A 21,483-nucleotide genomic window follows, 5' to 3' on the forward strand; every position below is an offset into this window, starting at 1 on the left:
AGGGCACTGCATCAGGGTTCATAAGCTTTCACACTTACTTTTCCTCTTCCAAACTGTCCACTTGTGCAACGAAGTTGCTGGGGATGTAGCCTTTCCTGCCACTGCTGAGGGACTTTGCCAGCCACCAGTCCCCATCACTGCAAAGTGAGCGGAGGAAAGAGTGTGAGTGCCTGGAGGAAGCTTAAGGACAAGGCTTGAGGCTGTGAGGACATGGATTGTAGGGTTTAGGGCACTGCAAATAGACTAGGGCTCCTTAATCCACTCTACAGTTTCCTCTGGATTCTCTAGGATCACCACGAGGCTGAAGGCTGCTGGTCTCTCAGGGACTTGCAGAGGTGACAGACTCTTCCTACAGAATGACCACAGGCCCAAACCTTTGCTATGGGCCTCAAGTGAGAGGAGGGAAGTCTGGGTCACTATGGGTTTATTTTTCTTCTTGCATAGAGGCTCTGGGGCCCTTTTTGCTCCTTCCTTCACCTGCCAGACACTTCACTTTGTTCTCCCACTGCTGGCTCAGCCACAGTGACCAAAGGCTGTCCCACATCATGGGCTCTCCATCTCCCTGGCCTTGGATGCCAGCCCACGGTGTCTGGGTGAGAAATGTCACCTCTGGAGGCCACCAGGGATGGAGCAGCCCTACAAGGTCTGGGGGACCCAAGCCCACCTCTGCCCTGTTATGGGTTGGGCCCCTTCTGTATGAGTTTGAGAAGAAATTGAAATGAAACCACACATCTGTCTGGCTCGATTCTGTCCTTTCCTCTGACTACACCCAACCCACATCCTTTGCAAAAAGCACCATCAGCACAAAATATGAAACAGGACAGGAGCTATTTTTTCTTGTTGTTATTTATGCTGCTTCTGCACCTCCAGCATGGAAGGTCCCAGTACTATCCAGACAGGGACATTATGCAATGCCAGAGTGTCTGTGACCCATGGAAGTGTCAACTTGCAGAGACACACCACCTTGAACGTTCACACTCTGGAGCAAAGCTCAGCTCTGAGCTGCAAATTGGTGTCTGACCCCAAAGTTCCCCCTCTCCCAGTCTCACCATGCTCATCTTTGAGCTTCCTTCTGGCAGAAGGTCACTTACTTGGAGAGGACTTGCAGTTTCTCCCCCTTGACCAGCTCCAGGTCACGGTCACTCGAGGCAGGAAAGTCGTACAGTGCAACCACAACCAAGTTATCTGAAAGAAGGATTAACACCATTGGATCCAGTCTGTTCCCTGCTGGGGGGCTGATATCTTGCTGGGTATATGGTGGGGCATTTCACCCCCCCAAACATGGGGGTCTGTCACCCCCACTGTCCCCCCAATCCAAGCTCTGCACCAACCCAGCTTTCCTGCTCACCACAGCCTTTGCTCAGGCATTAACACCGATCCACCAAAGAGTTCCCTGTGGATGTGTTTTTAAAGCACTCCAGACTCCCCCATTCACAAAACACAGTGTGTCAACAAGAAAAAAGGGTTTGTGTGGAATCAGAAGGGTCATAAATAACCTGTCAGTGTTTGGCCTGAGTTTCACACGACGGTAAATGAAAACTGCTGGAGCAACATTTCCCAGCGTGGCTCTGGAATTTGACTCAAAACAATGAGGCTTTCTTGATTGAAAAAGGTATAAAAGCGTTTCTGTTTCTGTCATCTGAGCCCATTTCTAGGATTTAATTCTCCCTCCAGATGCTCTGGGCTCTACCATTGTCTTGCCATCCCTCCTGCACATTATTCCTTGCAGATCATAGAATGAATTAGAGAATCACAGACTGGTTTGGGTTGGAAGGGACTTTAAAGATCATCTCGTTTCAATCCCCCTGCCATGGGCAGGGACACCTTCCACTACCCCAGGTTGTTCCAAGCCCCGTCCAACCTGGCCTAGGACACTTCCAGGGATGTGGCAACCACAGCTTCTCTGGGCAACCTGTGCCAGGGCCCCACCACCCTCACAGGGAAGAATTTCTCGATAATATCTAGTATCTAACCCAAACATACCTTCTTTCAGTTTAAAACTGTTGTTCCTTCTCCTGTTACATCTGCCTCTATAAAAAGTCTCTCTCCCTCCTTTTTATAAGCCCCCTTTAGGCACTGGAAGGTGCTCTAAGGTCTCCCTGGAGCCTTCTCTTCTCCAGGATGAACCACCCACCTCTCTCAGCCTGTCTCCAGAGCAGAGGTGCTCCAGATGTGCCACCACAGTCAGGTCACCCTGATGCTTTCAGCCCAGCACCTCTGTAGCACCTGCCTGCTCCTCCCAGCTGCAATTCCCACGGGGGTGGTGGATGCTCCAGGACCCCCTTCCCTCTGCCTGGCCCCGATGCTCTTAAGGTGCTCTGCGTCCCTCATTTTGCTTAAAACCCATCTGGATTGAGGCCTAAATTTTGGCACCTTGTGCATGTGCCAGGATGTTCTGAGCCACCCTGGGGCAGAGTTCTGTGGGGCGGGGCTGAGGGGCTCGGTTTGCATGCCCAGGTTGTGCAACTGTTCACGTTGCTGCACTCGCAGCTACTGAAGCAGAAATGAGCAGCTATTTTGGGGAAGAGCAAAGTTTATAAAGACGAGCAGCACACACAGAGGAACAAAAATGTCAGACCTAAACACCTTGGTGAGAAAGGAAGGGGAAGAAGAAGAAGAAAGAGAAGGGGAAGAGGAAGGAGAAGGAGAAGGAGGAAAATGAGAAGAAAAAGAAGAAAAGAAGAAGAAAAAGAAGAAAAGAAGAAGAAAAAGAAGAAAAAGAAGAAAAAGAAGAAGAAAGAAGAAAAGAAGAAGAAAAAGAACAAAAGAAGAAGAAAAAGAACAAAAGAAGAAGAAAAAGAAGAACAAGATGGAGGAGAAGAAGAAGGAGAAAAGGAAAAAATAGAATAAAAATATAAGGGAAAAGAAAAAGATAAAAGAAAATAAAGAAAAACGATAAAAGAAAAAAGATAAAGGAGAAGAGAAGAAAAGATAAAGGAGAAGAGAAAAGAAGAGAAGAGAAGAGAAGAGAAGAGAAGAGAAGAGAAGAGAAGAGAAGAGAAGAGAAGAGAAGAGAAGAGAAGAGAAGAGAAGAGAAGAGAAGAGAAGAGAAGAGAAGAGAAGAGAAGAGAAGAGAAGAGAAGAGAAGAGAAGAGAAGAGAAGAGAAGAGAAGAGAAGAGAAGAGAAGAGAAGAGAAGAGAAGAGAAGAGAAGAGAAGAGAAGAGAAGAGAAGAGAAGAGAAGAGAGGAGAAGAGAAGAGAAGAGAAGAAAAGAAAAAGAAAAAGAAAAAGAAAAAGAAAAAGAAAAAGAAAAAGAAAAAGAAAAAGAAAAAAAAAGAAAAAGAAAAAGAAAAAGAAAAAGAAAAAGAAAAAGAAAAAGAAAAAGAAAAAGAAAAAGAAAAAGAAAAAGAAAAAGAAAAAGAAGAAGAAAAAGAAGAAAAAGAAAAAGAAAAAGAAAAAGAAAAAGAAAAAGAAAAAGAAAAAGAAAAAAAAAAAGAAAAAGAAAAAGAAAAAGAAAAAGAAAAAGAAAAAGAAAAAGAAAAAGAAAAAGAAAAAGAAAAAGAAAAAGAAAAAGAAAAAGAAAAAGAAAAAGAAAAAGAAAAAGAAAAAGAAAAAGAAAAAGAAAAAGAAAAAGAAAAAGAAAAAGAAAAAGAAGAAGAAAAAGAAAAAGAAAAAGAAAAAGAAAAAGAAAAAGAAAAAGAAAAAGAAAAAGAAAAAGAAAAAGAAAAAGAAAAAGAAAAAGAAAAAGAAAAAGAAAAAGAAAAAGAAAAAGAAAAAGAAAAAGAAAAAGAAAAAGAAAAAGAAAAAGAAGAAAAAGAACAGAGATTGTTTGCTGCAGGAAGGCTTTAGCTTGTACTCAGCCTAATTAATGCACCCAGAGCCATGGCCAGCCTATTATTAGCATTTTTCAAAACAGTCTGTCAAGCCACAGTCTCTGTGTGACCTTTTCAAATAATGCCACCAGCAAGAGAGCCAGACTGGCCCTTTGTCATCACAAGATAACGTGTCTCTGGGGCAACTTGGGGTTTGTGCCTGTGCAAGGTTGGCTGCTGCTCTGCGGGAGATTTGTTAGAGAGGAGAGAGGGTCAGTGTGGGGGGAAATGCAGCTTTGTAAACCAAAGCCCTGAACTCTTCCCTTCAGGCTTTCCAGAAGGAACTTGGAGATCCATGAGGGTTTTCAGCAGAGCCTCATTCACTCCTAGTATGGGAAAAGGATGATCAGTCATGAGGGAGAATGCTTTGAAACCTTAAAATAACTCACACAGTTGGGGGCTTCCCCTTGAGGGATCTTGAATTAGCAATGCACCCAAATTCCTGCTGCCTCCTTGAGAAAATTGTTATCACACAGCTTCTCTGAAATGAAAGTTTTTGGGGCATGTGCCTACTGTGAGGTATCCACAGCAGGCCTGGTGATCCACACACACCATCCTGATCCTTTTGAAAGGAAAACAACACAGTGGGTCACACTTGTGCTTTGAAAAATAGGAGCAAATGTGTAAATATCTTCAAGCACAGAGTGGCTGTGTGTTCCCGAAGGTGAAAACGTGGCTGTGAACCAACTGACATAAGTGCAAATAAGTGAAATTTAAAAAAAAAAAAAAAAAAAAAATTAGAAAAAAAGAAAGAGAGGAAAGAAAAAAGCAAATGCAGCAAGGACAAAAAGGTTTAATATGCTAAAAAAATACTGTAATCACCTCTTATCTCCTTCTCAAAATAGGATTTGAGAAACACTGAAAGTGAGCCAGAAGAAAAGGTCTCTCTGCCTGAGCCGGCGAGACTTGACATCTCACGATGAAAGCGACCCTTCCTGTCTCTGAGTCGTCACCCCACCAAAAAATAGGGTTGATAGCACTTTCTTGGCCTATTTGATCAAGTCAGGTCCTGAGTGACTCCACGGCAGAGAAGCCGTCAGGGCTGCGAGGAGCGCCTGCTTTGCAGACAGTGCTCTCAGCCCCCAGACTTTGATTGGGAGCCAAATCCGTCCTGGCTCAGAGCTGCTGCCAGGAGAGTTTGATACCAGCTCAGTTTGCACAGCCTGAGGGCCTATTTGGTGGCTTAATAGGAATAATTCAACCAGTCTTCCTGCTGCTTCCCTGTCATGGATGGAAGGTCTTTGCAACCGTATCAGGGCCGCGGAGCGGGGCTGAGATCCAGGGTGTCCCAGAGGATCATCCATTGGTTTAGAGCCATTCTAGGATGGTCATGGCATAAGTGACAACTCACAGCACACGTGTTAGCCAGCTGGGTGCACTGAGTTGTGAGTTACTGCTGCTAAAAATGGGTCCAGCTTTCTGATTCAGCGCAACACGGGCTGGTTGGAATTGTGGTATCATTAAAGTTGGAAAAGACCTCTAAGATCATCAAGTCCAACTATTCCTTCAGCACTGCCAAGCCCACCACTAAACCATGTCTCCAAGTGCCACATCTACATGGCTTTTAAATCCCACCCCCCGGGATGGGGACTCCGGTGATTAATAACACATTTTTATGAAGAAATTTTTCCTGATATGCAATTTAAACCTCTCCAGGTGCAAATTGAGGCCATTTCCTCTTGTCCTGTCCCTTGTTCCCTGGGAGCAGAGCCTGACCTCCACCTGGCTCCCCTGTCCTGTCAGGGTGTTGCAGAGAGTGAGAAGGTCCCTTCTGAGCCTCCTTTTCTCCAGGCTGAGCCCCCTCAGCTCTCTCAGCTGCTCCTTATCAGACTTGTGCTCCAGACCACGGTAAAGCTGTGCTAGAAAAGGATGCCTTCAAAACACACACCTGCTGCTGTCACTGGGAGAAACACCATCAGATCCCACCGGAGAAGATGCAGAAAACTATGGGCTGGGACTGTTGTATCTCCCAAATGATCAGCAAGCCCAGCTGTGACAGCATGGGAGGTGTTTCCTGGGATATCCAGACCTGCACTGCCAGAGTGCTCTCTGCCAAATGCCTTCCTGCCTTGTGTTTTGTCACAGTGAATGTTTCTGCAGATAATTCCTGCTTTCCTCATGAAATCATATCAGACCTAAACTCGTGGGTTTTTTTCATCAGGACATCTGAACATTTGGGGCAGTTCCCTCTCATGTTCGTTTCTCCTCTTGCTTATGATTGGCAATGCCCATTTTTGATGAGAAGTTTTAACTTCTCATTGAAAAATCAGCCTTTTCCCAATAACACTCAAACCTGTGGTTCTGACAACATTCCTTTCAAACTCAGAACCATATTCAAGGAACAACAGTAGAAACAACTAAAGTTTCTCTATTAACCTTGAGATGCCTCAAAAGACCTTAATTTCCAGAGCATGCCAAGCTCCCACCCCCTGCAAATCAGTCCTGTTAGTATTATGGTTTGCAAAAAGCAAGTGAAGAGGTGGAAGAAGTTGCAGTTCCTCATCAGAAGAAATGACCTCACAGAGACCAAGTCCTTGTGCAGTCACAGGTTATTGTAATGCCTGAGGACAAGCACCCCAAAAATGACCATCTTTCTCCATCAGTAGGGCTTAAATCCAGCTGTGAGTAGGTGGAAGGGCAAGGGCAGGGATTATTCTACCTATTTTTTATGTCTTATCCAAGCAGCAGCTGTAGCCATGGCACTGTGGTGTTTGAGGTCCACCATCATAGGCCAGGACTTTGCTGGACTGGGGGCTTTAGAGGTGCAGAATTGAAGTTTTGACTCCATGGGGACCTAGAACCAGCCTTAAAAGCACTGGGATTGCTTAGGGAGCCATCTTAAAATGAATGAGAGACTCACATGATGGAAGAACCTCCTCAGGTGAAAAGTGGATCGGTGATGCCACACCCCCCCATTGAATCCAGAGTTATGCACTCCTTGCCTGCCTTTGTGTTGCTTCCATTAAGATAGATAAAGTCAGGAAGAATTAGGCTTTTGTGAATAATAAATAAATAAATTATCTCCGAGATAGTGGTGTGAAAGCTGGAAAGTGTGAAACAAATTCAACATCAAGATCAGAAAAAAAAAATAAAATAAAAAAACCCACCAAAAAACCCACCCCCAAAACAATCAAAATGCAAGGAAAGTGCAAAAAAAAAAAAAAAAAGAAAAAGAAAAAGAAAAAAAAAGAAATTTAAAAACCCAAGGAAAAAAGTGGGTTTGATTTTACATTTCATGCCATGCTTCCATAGTCAATAATTTTGCCACAGGATATAATTCAGCTCTTTGATTTTTTTTTTAAATATATATATATATTTATATGGTGTGATTGCCTGCATTTTGTGCTTTCTCTATCGATTCACTTGAATTGCTTTCTTTCAGGAGGCTCTCTCTGATATCTCAAATATCTGGCATGGTTCCTATCAGCCCATTTTGCCCCACAGGACAGAGTCAGATGTCACATCATTTCGGGAAACTCAGACACCAGTAGAGAAAAATAGGAAGTTTCCCAGACTATCAGTGTGAATATTCCTCCAGAACCAGAACTGAATCTAATGAACCAAAATATTTTTGAGAGCTGAAAATGGCTAACATGGTACTTAATCCATTTTTTTAGCATCTTTCCACTTCTGCCTTCTGGCATGAAGCAGAAGTAAAAGCTGCCTCCCTGAAAATAACTCGTGTTGTGCTTCTGACCAGCTTGAGGAGGTTGATAAAAACTGTGAAAGACTGCCAAAGTCTGCTCAGTTTGGGAGGCAGGAGACCATGGACACTTGGAAATGTGACACAAAAATGATTTTGCAAAAGAAAGTGTGGCTTATTCACGTGGTGTAGGAGCTTCACCTCCCACAACTTTTATTTCCATAACAAATGCCAAATTTGAAAGTTTTGATGTTGCAGGAGTCCCTGTGTTTGGCCTATGGCAGAGACTCTCCATCATCATCCACAAGACCTAAGAAGACCTACCTCTGTCATTCCACCAATCCCATTCATTCATGACATCCCATTTTCCTATCCTCATGCCCTGTCTCCCCTAATCCTACACTTCCATCCACGTGAAGAACTTTTAGGTGTTGCTAACAGCTTTGTCCCAAGCTTCCTCTTTTTTTTTTTTTTGTTTTTCTCTCTTCTAATTATCTCTCTCTCTGTGTCCTTAATCTGCAAAACTTCTTTGACAGAAATACACACAAGCTGCTTTTGGGGGGGCTGGGCAGAGGTAGCAAAGGGCTCCCTGCTGAAAGACAATAATCTCCAAACACCATCTGTGACCCTGCAGGTGGATGAAGCCAACAGACAGTCCCCAAGCAGGGGCTCTGTGTATCCTTAATTTAAACTCTTTCCTTTCTTCTCCTTCTCTTTGTAGTCTCCCTGGGCTCTCTGATGCCTGCTATTTCCTCTGGAATTTTCAACTGGCTGGATAGAGCATCCATTGTCAGGCTGCAGACAGGACAGCAGACAGGGAAATCTCACACAGCTGAAGTCTCAGATCTCCCTTTTCCCCACCAATCACAGAATCAGAGAATGGTTTGGGTTGGAAGGGGCCTCAGGGATCATCTCACTCCAACGAAGAATTGGTGCTTTGCCCTCTTAATTTCTTTGATGAGCAGGAAAAAATTGGCAGCTACAGACACTCAGTGATGTAAAGTGAATTTTCAGAAGCACACTGATAAACTCCCTGCTTGGCAGTGCTGAAGATACAGAAACCACACGCCTGTGACGTGACAGCTTGTTCTTAAGACCTGCCATTTGGGGACCACCACCTTGCAAAACCCCACGGGAAGGCACAGAAAACAGAATCTTACCTTGTGCAGAGGCTTGGTTTAGATGAGGGTTTTTGATAAATTGTCTGCCCTTGGGTAGAAATAGGGAAAAAAAAAGAAAAAAAAAGATATTTATTACTTTGCTGTGTGTTCAGGAAGACCTGCTCTCAGCTTCACAGACAAGTGAGAGTCAGTCAACAGCCCCTGTGTCTGGCTCTGGACGTGTCCTGATGGCTTTAGCACATTTTACCATGATTTGTTCATGGCTGTCTTAACAGTCAGCTTGAATAACCCTTGGTTTCCCTCTGAATTTAAGCACAAATCTGCCACCCACTCATTTGGACCCTGGTCTATCTAACCCTTGTTCACTGGTGCCGGATTTCGGATCTGTGGGGGTTGAGACGTGAATGGCCCCATCTAGAAATGGCAATTGCAATATTATTTGAAGCAGAAAACTGGAGATACTTTTTGCCAAAATTGTCCCAAGGCTCATGGGATATGCTGTGTTCAGGGACATGTTCAAAAAGCAAAGGTAGTGACTGTATTAGCAAATTAATTGTAGAATCATAGAAATCATAGAAATCACAGAATATATGATGATCCTTGTGAGTCCCTTCCAACTCAGGATATTCTATCGTTCTATGATTCTACGATTCCTGAGTTGCAAAGGATTCACAAGGATCACAGAGTCCAACTCCTGGTGCTGCACAGGACACCCCAATAATCCCACTCTGTCCCTGAGAACGTTGTCCAAATACTTCTTGAACTCTGGCAGCCTTGGTGCTGTGACTGCTTCCCTGGGGAGCCTGTTCAGTGACTGATCACTGTCCCTTGAGAAACCTTTTCCCAATATCCAACCTAAACCTGCCCTGACACAGCTTCATGCCATTCCTTTGAGTCTATCACTGGTCACCAGAGAGAAGAGATCAGTGCCTGCCCCTCCACTTTCCCTCATGGGGCAATTGCAGACTGTGCCATTAAAGAGCAACAAGGTGCTCTGCAAGTCGTCTGGACACACTTTTAAAATATTGACATGGTCCCTGGTTTGGCCCAGCTACTGGAAATGGCAAACTGGCCATAGATAATTCCAGATCAGCTGGGATGGAACCACCTTGTTTTCAGGGCTAAGAGTTTGAAATTGGCCTCCACCCAACTTCAAACACCAGTCCTGTGATCAGCCCAAGGTACTGGACCCAGTGACTGTAGTGGATGTTCCACCACCACCTGGTATTTTTATGCACGTGCAAAAGGAATCAAATGCAGACACCAAATTAAAAACATCCAGTGTTTTCTGTCCATGCCACCCTTTGACCCATACTTAGGAGCAGTGAGGGGTGGGAGAGCTGCTCATCCACTGCCATTTCCAATTTAACTGAAAGAAAGATGGACTTCCCCTGACATGTGAGAGCTGAGTGCCTGTGGCAAAAAATAATGAGTGGCAGAAGGTGATCGATGATTCTATATTTATACTGATAGCAGCTCCTCTCCAGTGATCTGGCAAGAAGGAAATTTAGGAAAATAGCACCTTCTTGGTCAATCTGACGTCTGCTGTCATGAAAATTGGGCTGTATAACCACGGGAGAACTCAGAAATGAAGCTAAAGGAGTGAAAAACATCTCCACCTGTCATAAAAAGCAGCAACAGGCAATTCCTTCCCTCTCACAGGCCCTCAAGACCCGAGGTGGTTTTCAGAGGACAGTTGCACCAGAGTTTCTCTTGTGCTGGCTGCTGGATGCAGAGCTGACAGGGGCAAGGAAGGAGAAAACAAGCTCACACCCTCTGTACAGCACCAGACAGACAAAGAGATCGGCAAAGTTCAAACAAGGATTTTGCCATTTGAGATGTCCTAAATCCTGACCCAGTGCCTTGTGTCCATGCAAGCAGAGGCTGTGTGAATTCAAAGGGAGTAGAAGCTGCCCAGCATTTCTGATTCTCAGCTCACCCCAACCCACATTGGCTGTGGACCCTCCCTGGTGAACCCGTTGCCCTCAGGATGGTGAAGTTTCCATTGCGGTTTTGCAGCTCTGAATCTTCAGCCTGAATCTGACCCATCTTTGTGCCTTTTGCAAGTCAGCAACATCAGCTTGGGTTGCAAAGTACTGATCAGGAGATATTTCAAAGTCCCCATACACTGGATTTTAATCCATTTTCTTTTTTAATATGCAGAGGCTCCTCAGAACCCTTCCCACTCCTGTCTAAAAGATACAGGAATCATCTGGGAGGACCAGCTCAGAGGACTTGTGTCCAGGCAGTGCCGGGCACATGTTCTGATAGGCTGTGGCTGCCCCATCCCTGGAATTGTTCAAGGCCAGGTTGGATGGAGCTTGGAGAAACATGGTCTAGAGGAAGATCTCCCTACCCATGGCAGGGGGTTGGACTAAATGCCCTTCCAATCCAAACCCTTCTATGATTCTATGATTCCAGGTGTTGCCTGCATCACTTCAAACACTAACTGAGCCGTGGAGGATCCCAAAAGGACACAAAACTGCAGGCTTACCTTGGGGGGAGCAGGAGGAGGTTTACTCCTGGTTTTTGGGTTGCCTCCAAAAGTGTGTTTCTCATTGGGCATCAGCTGATTTTTGCTCCCGAGCAACCCCATCCTGGAAGGAAGAGTAAAAATTCCTTTTTAATGAGATTGCTCCTGGAGAAAGGTACAGGCACTGAGGGGCAAAACAATCTTAAATAACAGGCTGGAAAAGATGAGAATGCAGGATGATGGGACAGTGGAGAGAGGGGTATAAAACCATTCTGTCTACAGCCTCCTGCTACCTCGGACCTTGTGAACCCATGGTTTCTCTTCCCATGTGACTCTGGTGTTTCACACTTTGCAAATGAGGCTCAGATGGACACTAGAAGTCACCAGAAAAACAAACAAACAAACAAAACCCCCAGACTTTGGATATATCCCCTCTCCAGTGCAGAGATCCCAGCTGACAAGATACTGGTCCTCACAAGGTGTGGGTCTCCCATAAATCATGGATTATGTTTGCCAAGACCACATGTATACCTCAGACCTCCTGGATACCTCAAGGATCACTATAGACACAAAAGAATCAAACCCTGGTCCACACTAGGGTTCCAAACTTGGGCTTGAGGGCTGTTTAACTGTGATCCTATAAATGTAATTTCAGCTCTGGTCAATAACTCAACGATAATAGTGGGTCTGGGTAGCCAAGATGGCCAAACTATGGCAAACTCAGTCTGCTCAGAGCCCTCAAAAATTAAGGGACAGATGAAGTGTTGCTGCCACAAATACACGAGGTATCTACAACATCCAGTGCCAAAATCTGCCCCAGCCCCTGCTTTGAGCCAAAGGCGTAGGAAGGTGTGGACTAAATGCTCAAAAAAACCCCAAAACCCAAACCCCAAATACTCATAGCTGAGCAAAGACATATTGACTCCTCTTCTTGACAAATCACCTCAGAGTCTGCCATGAGAGGATCAGGGACTGCAGGTCCAGAGACCTCTCCAAATGTCAGCCTGACACTGTGTCATGACAGTCAGACTCCAACAGAGATGTCCAAAAAACTCCCAGCAAACCAGACTTGCAGAAAAAAATATTCCAGCAAAAGAATGCTTTTTTTTTGCTTTTTTGTATCCAGTGTTTAAAAAACTGGGGCTCTGAAACGAGGCTTCTAACAGAGATATCCCAACATATTAAGATGTTATTTTTTAAAAAGTCTTCTCCTTTCTACCTCATTTTTATTATCACTGATAAAGTGAGCAAAATGGAAGGAATTGGTGGAATATTTCAGGATTGTCTAACACACATTTTTCACACACCCCCCCCTCAAAATTTTTTCAGCATCTCAACTTCTCTGAGCTTTTCTCTGACCTGAGTTTACAGATGGCCCATCCATCTGTCCCCAGGTCTCAGCACTGCTCCAGGCACTGCCAACACAGTCAGAGGGGAAGTTTCACCTACTAAATCAACCACAGCATTTCCTGCAGCAATTTCATTTTAATTTGGCAGCCTCCCTTCCAGGTTGCAACCAGGGTTTGCTTTGCTTAGAAGATCTGGTTGTCATGCAACGGTACATGATTTATTAGGTGAACTTTTCCCTCTCTTCCACTTGTGGAAGGATTTGTGACAGGATTTCTGATTCAGAATGGTGTTATTTGCCATGAGGGTAGCTGAAATTCCCTTTTTTTACAGAGGGAACAGCAAGGTATCATTTTAAGTCAAGGCTGGATGATAGATAAGTTATCAGTTGTTAGCAACCATGAAAGACAGAAAAATCCACCTACATGTGGGACATAGATCTACAGTCCTTGTTACTGGCTCACTGGAGCATCTCGGGGTCTTTGATATCTGCTCCCAAATGGGAGATACAGATGTGGCAGTTGCCATTTTTTCAGCAGATTTAGGGGATGTGAGATAGAGCAAAAGTCAGCAATATGCTTTGACTGCCAGTCATGTCACCAACATGATCTTATGAGAGGATTGATGGACCGTATGAAGGATTATGGAGGCATCTTTTGGGGGTTTTGAGTTGCTCTCAGTGCATGATGGCAACAAAAGATCTTCAAGTGTGTCCTCCTCCCACACACATCCTCCCTCTCCCTTTCCGCTGTCTCTGGTGGGAAATAAAGTTTGTCCTCACATGAGGACAGCAGGTGCTCACATAATTAACGGAATACATAATTAATAACAATAATGAGCTGTTTGCAATTGATTTTGGTGCCTGCAAAAGGAAATAAAATGCTGTTGGATATTGGGCCAACTGGACCAACTGGTCTCCCAAGGTGGGAGGCAGCTTCTGGCAGGGAAGCCTGCAGGGTACATCCAACTCAAAAATGGGGAACACTAGCTTTTGGATGGGCAAGTAAAAGCACTAAGATCCCATCAAATACAGAGCTAAAATCCTAAAGTAGCTCCACAGGTGCTCTGTAACTTGAATTCTGCAAGGCCAAAGGCTGTAAACCTGTACATTTCTAGCTGATTGTGCATACATCATAATCCTTTAGTCACAAACTGTTGGCCAAATTTAAGACTAAGTGGACTAAGCCACATTTGAACTTCTGTGAGCAGTTTAGAAAGCCAGAGGGTCTCACTGAAGCTTGTGGCTCAACAGGAGGGACCATGACCTGATGGTTGTTCTTTGGATACTGAATTGTCGATATTTAGAAACTGTATTAGCAATGAATCTAGTCATAATCACCCACATCATCTCTGTCTCCTACTTCTTCACGCCAGGCCAAGAATCTTCTTTCAGCTGCTTTACTACACAGTGATGGCCCTGGTGGAGCAGAGTGGGGACATCAGCCTCAGCAAGTCCCATCATGGCCTTGGGGCAATCCCAACTCCTCTGACAGGGTTTGAGAGGAGTGGGGAGCATGACCTGACCTGTGCAACTCTCCACAGTGGTCCTGTGTCTGAGGGGACACTGCAACCCTTCCTGTACCATGCAGACCCCGGAAACACCTCTCTGCACTCTGACACAAACTCAGCTTTCTCCCCACGCACACGTGTCAAGGACGCACTGAGAGGGGAACAGCACGACCCACCTCCGGTGGGAAATGGAACCAGAAAGGCCTCCCACAAAGGTCACTCAGTCCCACCCACACACAGAAGGCATTAGCACAGCTCTGGGTGCTCACAGTCCCCCCAAAATCCACCAGTCGCACTCTTCAAGTCGCCTCCGCAACTTTCGTCAGCCAAAGCAACCCATCCTTCACAGTCTCAAAGCAGAACTGCAGACAAATGTTGTTGGGCACAAAAAGCTGCTGGTGAGCTCCCAGTCCACTGCAGCTGGGGGACTCTTCATTTTTTTAAACACTCTTTTTTTTTTCCAAAAAAACAGCAGCTGAGTTGAATGTACGTTGTTCCGCGGTGTTTTCGGCTTCTAATGTTTTTTTAAAATTAGCTTCGCAAGAAAAAATTATGAGAAAAGTAACTGATAGTAGTTCTCCCAGCCTTTTTTTTTATTCTTTTTTTTCCAGTGGTAAAGAGAGCTGGGGAGAAATCAGTGACACAGAAAAGCGTGAAAATTTCCTTTTTGTGAATTTATAGTTTTTTACATCTAAAAATATGGGTTTATATCTAATACAGAGAGTGGGGAAATTTGTTTCCTCAACTTTACTCAAGTTCAAAAAACTCAATATTTATAAAATTGGTTCTTTGTAAAGCAACCAGAAAAAAGAGAGCAGAACAAAAAATTTGAAGGCAACAAAATTTTTTCATATTTCTCTTCATCAGGAACTGTAGTGATAGGACAAGGAATAATGGATTTGAACTGAAAGAGGGGAAATTTAGGTTAGATATTACGGAGAAATTCTTCCCTGTGAGGATGGTGAGGTCCTGGCACAGGAGAAGCTGTGGCTGCCCCATCCCTGGAAGTGTCCAAGGTCAGGTTGGACAGGGCTTGGAGCAACCTGGGCTAGTGGAAGGTGCCCTTGCCCATGGCAGGGGGTTGGAACAAGATGATCTTTAAGGTCATTTCCAACCCAAACCATTCTGTGATTCCATATGCATGAAAAAAATTAAGCAAAAAATAATTTTAGAAGAAAAAGTATAGGATCCTTAGGGTTGTCCTGTGCAGGGCCAGGAGTTGGACCCGATGATCCTTATGGATCCCTTCCAACTCAGAACATCCTATGATTGTATGAGTCCAGCTTAGCTGCTGACAAGTTTTGAGTAAAAATATTTGATGCAGACCTGTTCCTGGAACAGGTCTGAGGAAATCAATGGACACGAGGCCAATGAGCTCTGTGGAGCACCCAGCCCTGAATGCCTGTGGGACAGACATGCGGGTCATGGGAACACTGGATGCTCGGGTAGGACCTCTAAAATCTCCTGTGTGCCCATGTTGTGGGATTAAAGAAGGGGATTTCAGTAACCTTCAGAAGGGCAGTTGAGGTGACATTTTTGCTCCAAGGAGATGGATGCAGGTACAAGTGTTCCTGCAGGAATGGGCCAAGGCAGGACTTCTGAAGATAGAACCACAGAATCATAGAATATCCTGAGTTGGAAAAGACCCACAAGGATCATGAGATCAGCTCCTGGCCCTGCACAGGACAACTCCAACAATCCCACCATGTCCCTGAGAGGATTGTCCAAACACTCCTTCAGCTCTGGCAGCCTTGGGGCCATGACCACTGCCCTGGGGAGCCTGTTCAGTGTTTTGAGTGCCCAGGGTGGGCTAAAACAAACAGGACAGTGTTGAGTTGGATCTGCTGGGTGCACAGAGGGCAAGATGGGGGTATCTGGGCTAAGCCAAGCCCTGGAAACATCTGCCCACCTCATCTTTACGGGGAGCAGCCCTGCACCATCTCTGCGGTCGGATGGTTTCCGCTACCGGAGCAAGAGAGCTCAAAAGTTTCTGCTGTGAATGCAGTGCTTTCTGCCCCAGAGATGTGGATGACACCAAAAAACAATCTTGGGATTGCATGGGCGGGTGTGGGGAAAAAACAAGACCGAATCTGGCAGAAAAGCAGAAGTCTTGGCTCCCCATTTGCCTCAACCCCATGAAACTGCCCTGGAAAAATAAGTTAAGACCCAAGCAAGGCGATAGAGTTTCACTGTGAAGGCGGCTCCAAAAAAATCCCCAAGCCCACTGAAATCACAAAATGAGCCCCCTTTCCATCCAGATTCTAGGGTGGGTGCAGCAAAGTGTTTTCGTATTTCACCCAGATTACGTATTTTACTTAATTTTAAAACTTAAGAATGTTTTTTTTTTTTTAAAGAGAGTACATTTTAAAAGGGTACAGCATTAAAAATCCTAAAAAATTTACTTTGAACATACAGATCTGGACAATCATGAAAGGCTTAAAATGCTGAATTTCTCTTTGCAAGTCCTCCCCCATTCAGAAAGAATTGCTGAAATCAACTCACTTTGGATGCAACAGTTTAAGTGTTCCAGATTTGCATTTTTGCATCAGTGAGGAGTGAAAGAGTTCATTTAAAAAAAAAGATTTCCTCCAGTTCTCGGCACATCATAGATGTATAAAATTCTTTAACAATTTTCCTTAATAAAATAGCTCTTCAATAAGTTTCCTGACCTGGCACCCTTGGATTGCTTTGCAAGACACAAAATTGGAGAATTACTGAAGATCTTGGTGGATCAGCTGCTTAAATAAGAATGAAGATTTGCTGCTGAAGTTGTTTTTCGCTGTGACTGTTTTCTGCTTTTGCTGGGTTTCAGTCAAGCTCTTTTTAGCTTATATTTCAAAAAGATTTGCAGCTTTGTTGCTCGGAAGGGGTTTGAAGACAACAGCAAACCAAAGCATTGGGCGATAAACAGCACTGACCATGCACAAATTCTTGTACAGAGGCAGAAGGTGGAGGCTCTGGCCACCATCCTCTGTGGCACAGTGGCCAAAGTCTTGTTGATGTCCTTGCCCCGCAGGGGGGGAGGGCAGCAAGAGCTCCTGTGATGATACAGTTCTGGGTCTCCAGCTAAAATCAGCGGGAATTTCATATCCAAAGGCTGTTGACCAGTAGGACCCAGCTGTAAGGAATAGATTTAGTTATCAGGAAAAATTCTCCTCGGTGGGGGTGGTGAGGCCCTGGCACAGGTTACCCAGAGAAGCTGTGGCTGCCCCATCCCTGGAAGTGTCCAAGGCCGGGTTGGACGGGGCTTGGAACAATCTGGGATAGTGGAAGGTGTCCCTGTCCATGGCAGGAATGAGGTGATCATTAAGGTCCCTTCCAACCCAAACATCCTGTGATTCTGTGATTACAGCAATGCAGAAAGTCCCCATGAAGAGCTGCAGAGCCCAGACCAAGAAGCATCGTGGTTCTTTCTGAGAAGTGAAACAGATGTCAAGTTTCCCTGCTGGGAAACTGGGAACATCCTACTGGCAATGTTCAGATCCCTTCCAGTCCTGGTCTCTGATGGATAAACATACCAAGTTTTATTTGTGCACTGAGGACTCTCTCAAACACTCTGGTCTATGTAAAAGAAGGTCCTTGAGGGAATATGAAGGACAACCTCCAGGTTCTCCACCTAACACTGGTGAGGTGCTGATGTTGATGCTGTTTTGTCATAAAACCCCTCACACCTGAAGAACCCCAGTGTAGCAGCAGGTGCCTCCTTCTCCTGGCCACATCCTCCTCCTTCCCCACACCAATGCATCCCACCTCCTTGTCTTGGACCCTGTCCCAGTCCCAGTCTTGAGCAGTGTGGCCAAACTGGTGTTGGAAATACCTGTTCCCTGCCATCCCAGGGCAGAGGGATGACAAATCCAGGAGCTTTGTGGTCCTGTGATCCACCCCTCAGTGAGGGGGACACATTTCAGGAATAAGATTGAAGCCCGTTTGCTTATTTTAGGATCTTTTCCTGCAATCCAAGCCAGTTCTCCATTTCAGTTAAAACTTACATCTGCCCTAAATCTACCGTTTTTCCTAGGCCATTTTCTTTGGGCAGGTGAGCCTGGTCCAAGCAAATGAACCAAGCAGTAAATCCATCTGCTTCAGGTCTTCCTGAAAAGCTGGGACTCTTCATGGGAGCAGGCTGTGTGTGAGGCTGGGGTTTGGGAGCACACAGGCTTCCAGGCCCCTGAGTTTGAGCAGACACAAAAAGTTTCTTTGACAGGGCAGGAAAAAAAAAAAGAAAATGAGAAGAAGAAGATAATAAAAGCTTCTTTCTCACTCCAGAAGTAGAAAATAGCTGCCTGCTGCCAGAGTGGTCGTTTGCTAATCAAAACATCTGTCTGGAGGAGAAATGGCTGCTTACATTGAGCACTGCACCCCACTGGAACCTGGCAGATGCTCAGAGGCTGCGGGCCAGGAAGCAGAGCCAGGGATCAGGGTCTTGGAGTAGGGAAAACCAGGAGGGCAGACTGTTAATCCTACCTCCCTTAAACGTGCTTCCCTCATGAGCTCATCCCTGGCATTGCATCAGCCAGGTGGGATTTCTGCTGGGGGTGTCTTTGCAGGATTTCAGGGTGCTGGGATGCACTGGAGCAAGCAAGGAGGAGGAGACAAGGTACATCTTTTGGGTACTTGCAGCTACTCTGGGGTTCTTCAGGTGTGACAGGTTTTATGACAAAACTGCACTGCTCGACAGCAATTTCTGCTGTGGCCAGAATTGCCACCCAAATTTCAACTCAAATTTGTCTTCTGCCCAACACAGGTGTGGGCCAGACTTGTGAGTGGGCTGTGGGGGAGTTGGACACACTAGGGAGAAATTCTCTCTGTAGGCCACACCTATCTGACATCCAAATCCTATGGAAGTAGGCACAGGTCATGCTCCCTTGCCCAGAATCCCTGATACTCTGTTTCCCAGCACTTGGAGGGCACATCCTGGTGATCTGTAGGCATATGGGGAGGTCCTGGCCCTCCCAGCCTTGGGAGCACGAGGAGATGGATGGAGTGTTCCTCCACACCTCTACATGCGGCCACCCAAATTTCTGCCCTGGGAAGGGCCCTTCCTGAAGGCCCTGTATCCCAGAAATTTCCTAGCAAGAGGACAGCATTTTGTAGGACCTGTTAGCCATGTCCCACAAGGAGCAATGAAGCTGGTGCTCAGGAGTTCAATTCCTTGGATCATGTCTCAGAGGGAACGTTGCTCCCTCCCACCACCCTCAGATGAGGCGAAGGGCTGTAGGGAAATATGTACATCTCCAATTCCCCACTCGAACAACTCCTGCTGCATTTCAGGAATAGCTATGAAATGGCAGAGCACTTCCCTACTCATCACAGCTGCGTCCAGCTCCAGCCAGCCTTCCCCACACATATCCTCTCTTCCCCTCCAAGTCCTGGGGGCAGGGGAGGATGGCAGTGCCAGGGTGTGCACATTTGGCACTTATTTGTCCTCCTCTCCTTTTGCAGTAATCCAAGGGAACAGAATCCCTGCAGACCACCACTAATGCCGGATCTGGGTAGTGCCCCCATCATCTCTTTATCCCACAGATTTCATGGAAGAGAAACAGGGCAGGGGTGGAATCACGTGAAGGAGGGATGGGAGAGAGGATGAGGATAGAGAAAAATCTGCTAGACTTCTTCCCACCCTCAGGGAAATGAGGATGGGGGTGGAATGTTCCCTACTTGCCTGCTTCCCACGCTGCTGCTCCTGGGGACACGATCCGAGGACGTACGAGCCACGGGTTGGACCCATGTCAGATGCTCCATGGGGCTGAGGGCCCCGGCCAAATCTCTGTTAGAGGCCTCAGGCTCCCACCACGTCCACACCATCCATGGGACCAACCCCTTGGAATGTTACACCCCCTGGATTGCAGGAGCAGCCTGATTTTGGAAATGCTTTTAATGGGCTTTCTTTTTTTAATCAGGTCTTTGTGTCAGAACTGACTCTTTTCTCCCCCCCCAAGGATTCCTTGCTCTATTTTGAATATAAAAATGATCATCTGGGAGGGGGGTGGGAGTTGCACTTCCCAGACAACCTGGCCAATGAAAACAGCAATGAGGAAGGCGAGAAACCCAAAGAGAATTCAGACACAAAACCCAGACAAAACCCACAGGCCGTTAACAGCTGTCATTAAAAACAGTAACAACGACTGTGAATGGACTGTACCTCCACTATGCAAACCTCCAAATTTTAGGCAACAACCCAAAAAACCCGGCTTTGCAATGATCTTTCCTTTCTGTGATTAAAAAAAGAACTTTTTTCTGATAAAACACATCTTGTTCCAGTGAGCCCTGACCCTCTATGAACCTACTCAACCATAGCAGCATGGTCTAACGAATGGAGACCTGACCAGGGACTTGTGGGTGACTCTGAGGAAGTGACTTTCTCATTCTACCTCAGCATGTTCAAGAAGGAGACTGAAACCCCTCTATCTTGGGAGACAAATGTTATATAAGAAGCAGGATTTGTTTCTACAGACTCACGAGGCTTCCCATGGGGGGCTGTACAATGACCTGGCTTCTCTGGGGTGTTTTCAGTGTATTTTCTTAAGCTGTTGCAGAGATGAGGCCCCCAAAAACCACTGTGTGAACCTCTGTGGGTAATTTCACGACATCCTTTTTGTGTTCTGTGTGGCAGCAGGAGGGAAGGGACTCTTGGTCTCGTCCAGCTCAGGGTTGGAGTGACCTCACATAGTTTACACTTCAGCTGCCCCCACTGAGCAGGACAAACACGAGCCGACATCTGCCCGGTGTGATGCACAACCTAAAGGTCACCCAAATGCTGGTGATGTTGTTTACAGGAGGAAAAGCTTCACGGAGTAGATCTAAGCTGAGGTCATGGCAGAGGACCTTTACCAGCCATGAGACACAAGGACAAGACGAGGCTGGCTGAGGACACGATGCTGAGTGAGATGGGAGCAGCTGCTCCAGGATGCACACGCCTGATGCTCACGTGGGATGAGAATCAGCCTTGGCTCTGGAACTCTGCTCCTGATAAGGGAAGACAACCCCATGGAGAGCTGCAAGGCTGTCTGAGCCATACAGAGAGGTCTCCAAGTCTTCAGGGGTCACACTGATCCCCTTACCCAAAAGGGTCAGCACAGAATCAGAGAATCAGAGAATCACAGAATGGTTGAGTTTGTAAGGGACATCTGGAGATCATCTAGTCCAGCCTCCCTGCCAAGGCAGGGTCACCCGGGAGCAGGTGGCACAGGAACATATCCAGGTGGGTTTGGAATGTCTCCAGAGAGGGAGGCTTTGCAATTTCCCTGTGCAGCCTGTTCCAGTGCTCTGCAACCTCAACATAAACAAGTTCTTCCTCATATTGAGGTGGAATTTCTTGTGTTTTAGTTTATGGTCGCCGCTCCTTATCCTGTCCCTGGGCACCACTGACAAGATTCTGGCACCATCCTCTTGGCACCTGCCAAGTCAGGGTGACTCCAAAGGTAACCAGGACAGACACACAGCTCATCACCCCTCAGCCAGGTGTGCCTGCTGTTTGCATACCAAGGAGAGGCAGAAATGAGGAAGCCCTTGCAGCTCTGGCAAATTTCTCCCTTGCCAGCTTGCACTTTTCCTCTCCAGTTCTCCTCCAGCTAAGGG

At 45.9% G+C, this 21,483-nt stretch overlaps 1 protein-coding gene across 1 annotated transcript in view; it reads right to left on the bottom strand.

The window, feature by feature from the left end:
- The window catches only part of BLK (BLK proto-oncogene, Src family tyrosine kinase), a 37,956-nt gene extending 17,922 nt beyond the window's left edge, over positions 1 to 20,034 (bottom strand). Inside the window, exons 1-5 of the mRNA XM_051812068.1 lie at positions 19,568 to 20,034; positions 11,071 to 11,173; positions 8,616 to 8,664; positions 1,092 to 1,185; positions 39 to 137 (exon numbers count right to left, since the gene is read on the bottom strand). Coding sequence (XP_051668028.1) covers positions 39 to 137; positions 1,092 to 1,185; positions 8,616 to 8,664; positions 11,071 to 11,173; positions 19,568 to 19,710 — 488 coding nt within the window. The 5' untranslated portion in view covers positions 19,711 to 20,034. The remainder of the gene's footprint in view (positions 1 to 38; positions 138 to 1,091; positions 1,186 to 8,615; positions 8,665 to 11,070; positions 11,174 to 19,567) is intronic.
- Positions 20,035 to 21,483: the final 1,449 nt, after the last annotated feature.

The sequence above is a fragment of the Manacus candei genome, unplaced genomic scaffold, assembly GCF_025592945.1.
Source record: "Manacus candei isolate 608988 ecotype Guabito, Panama unplaced genomic scaffold, ASM2559294v1 h1tg000007l, whole genome shotgun sequence".
Taxonomy (NCBI): Eukaryota; Metazoa; Chordata; class Aves; order Passeriformes; family Pipridae; genus Manacus; species Manacus candei.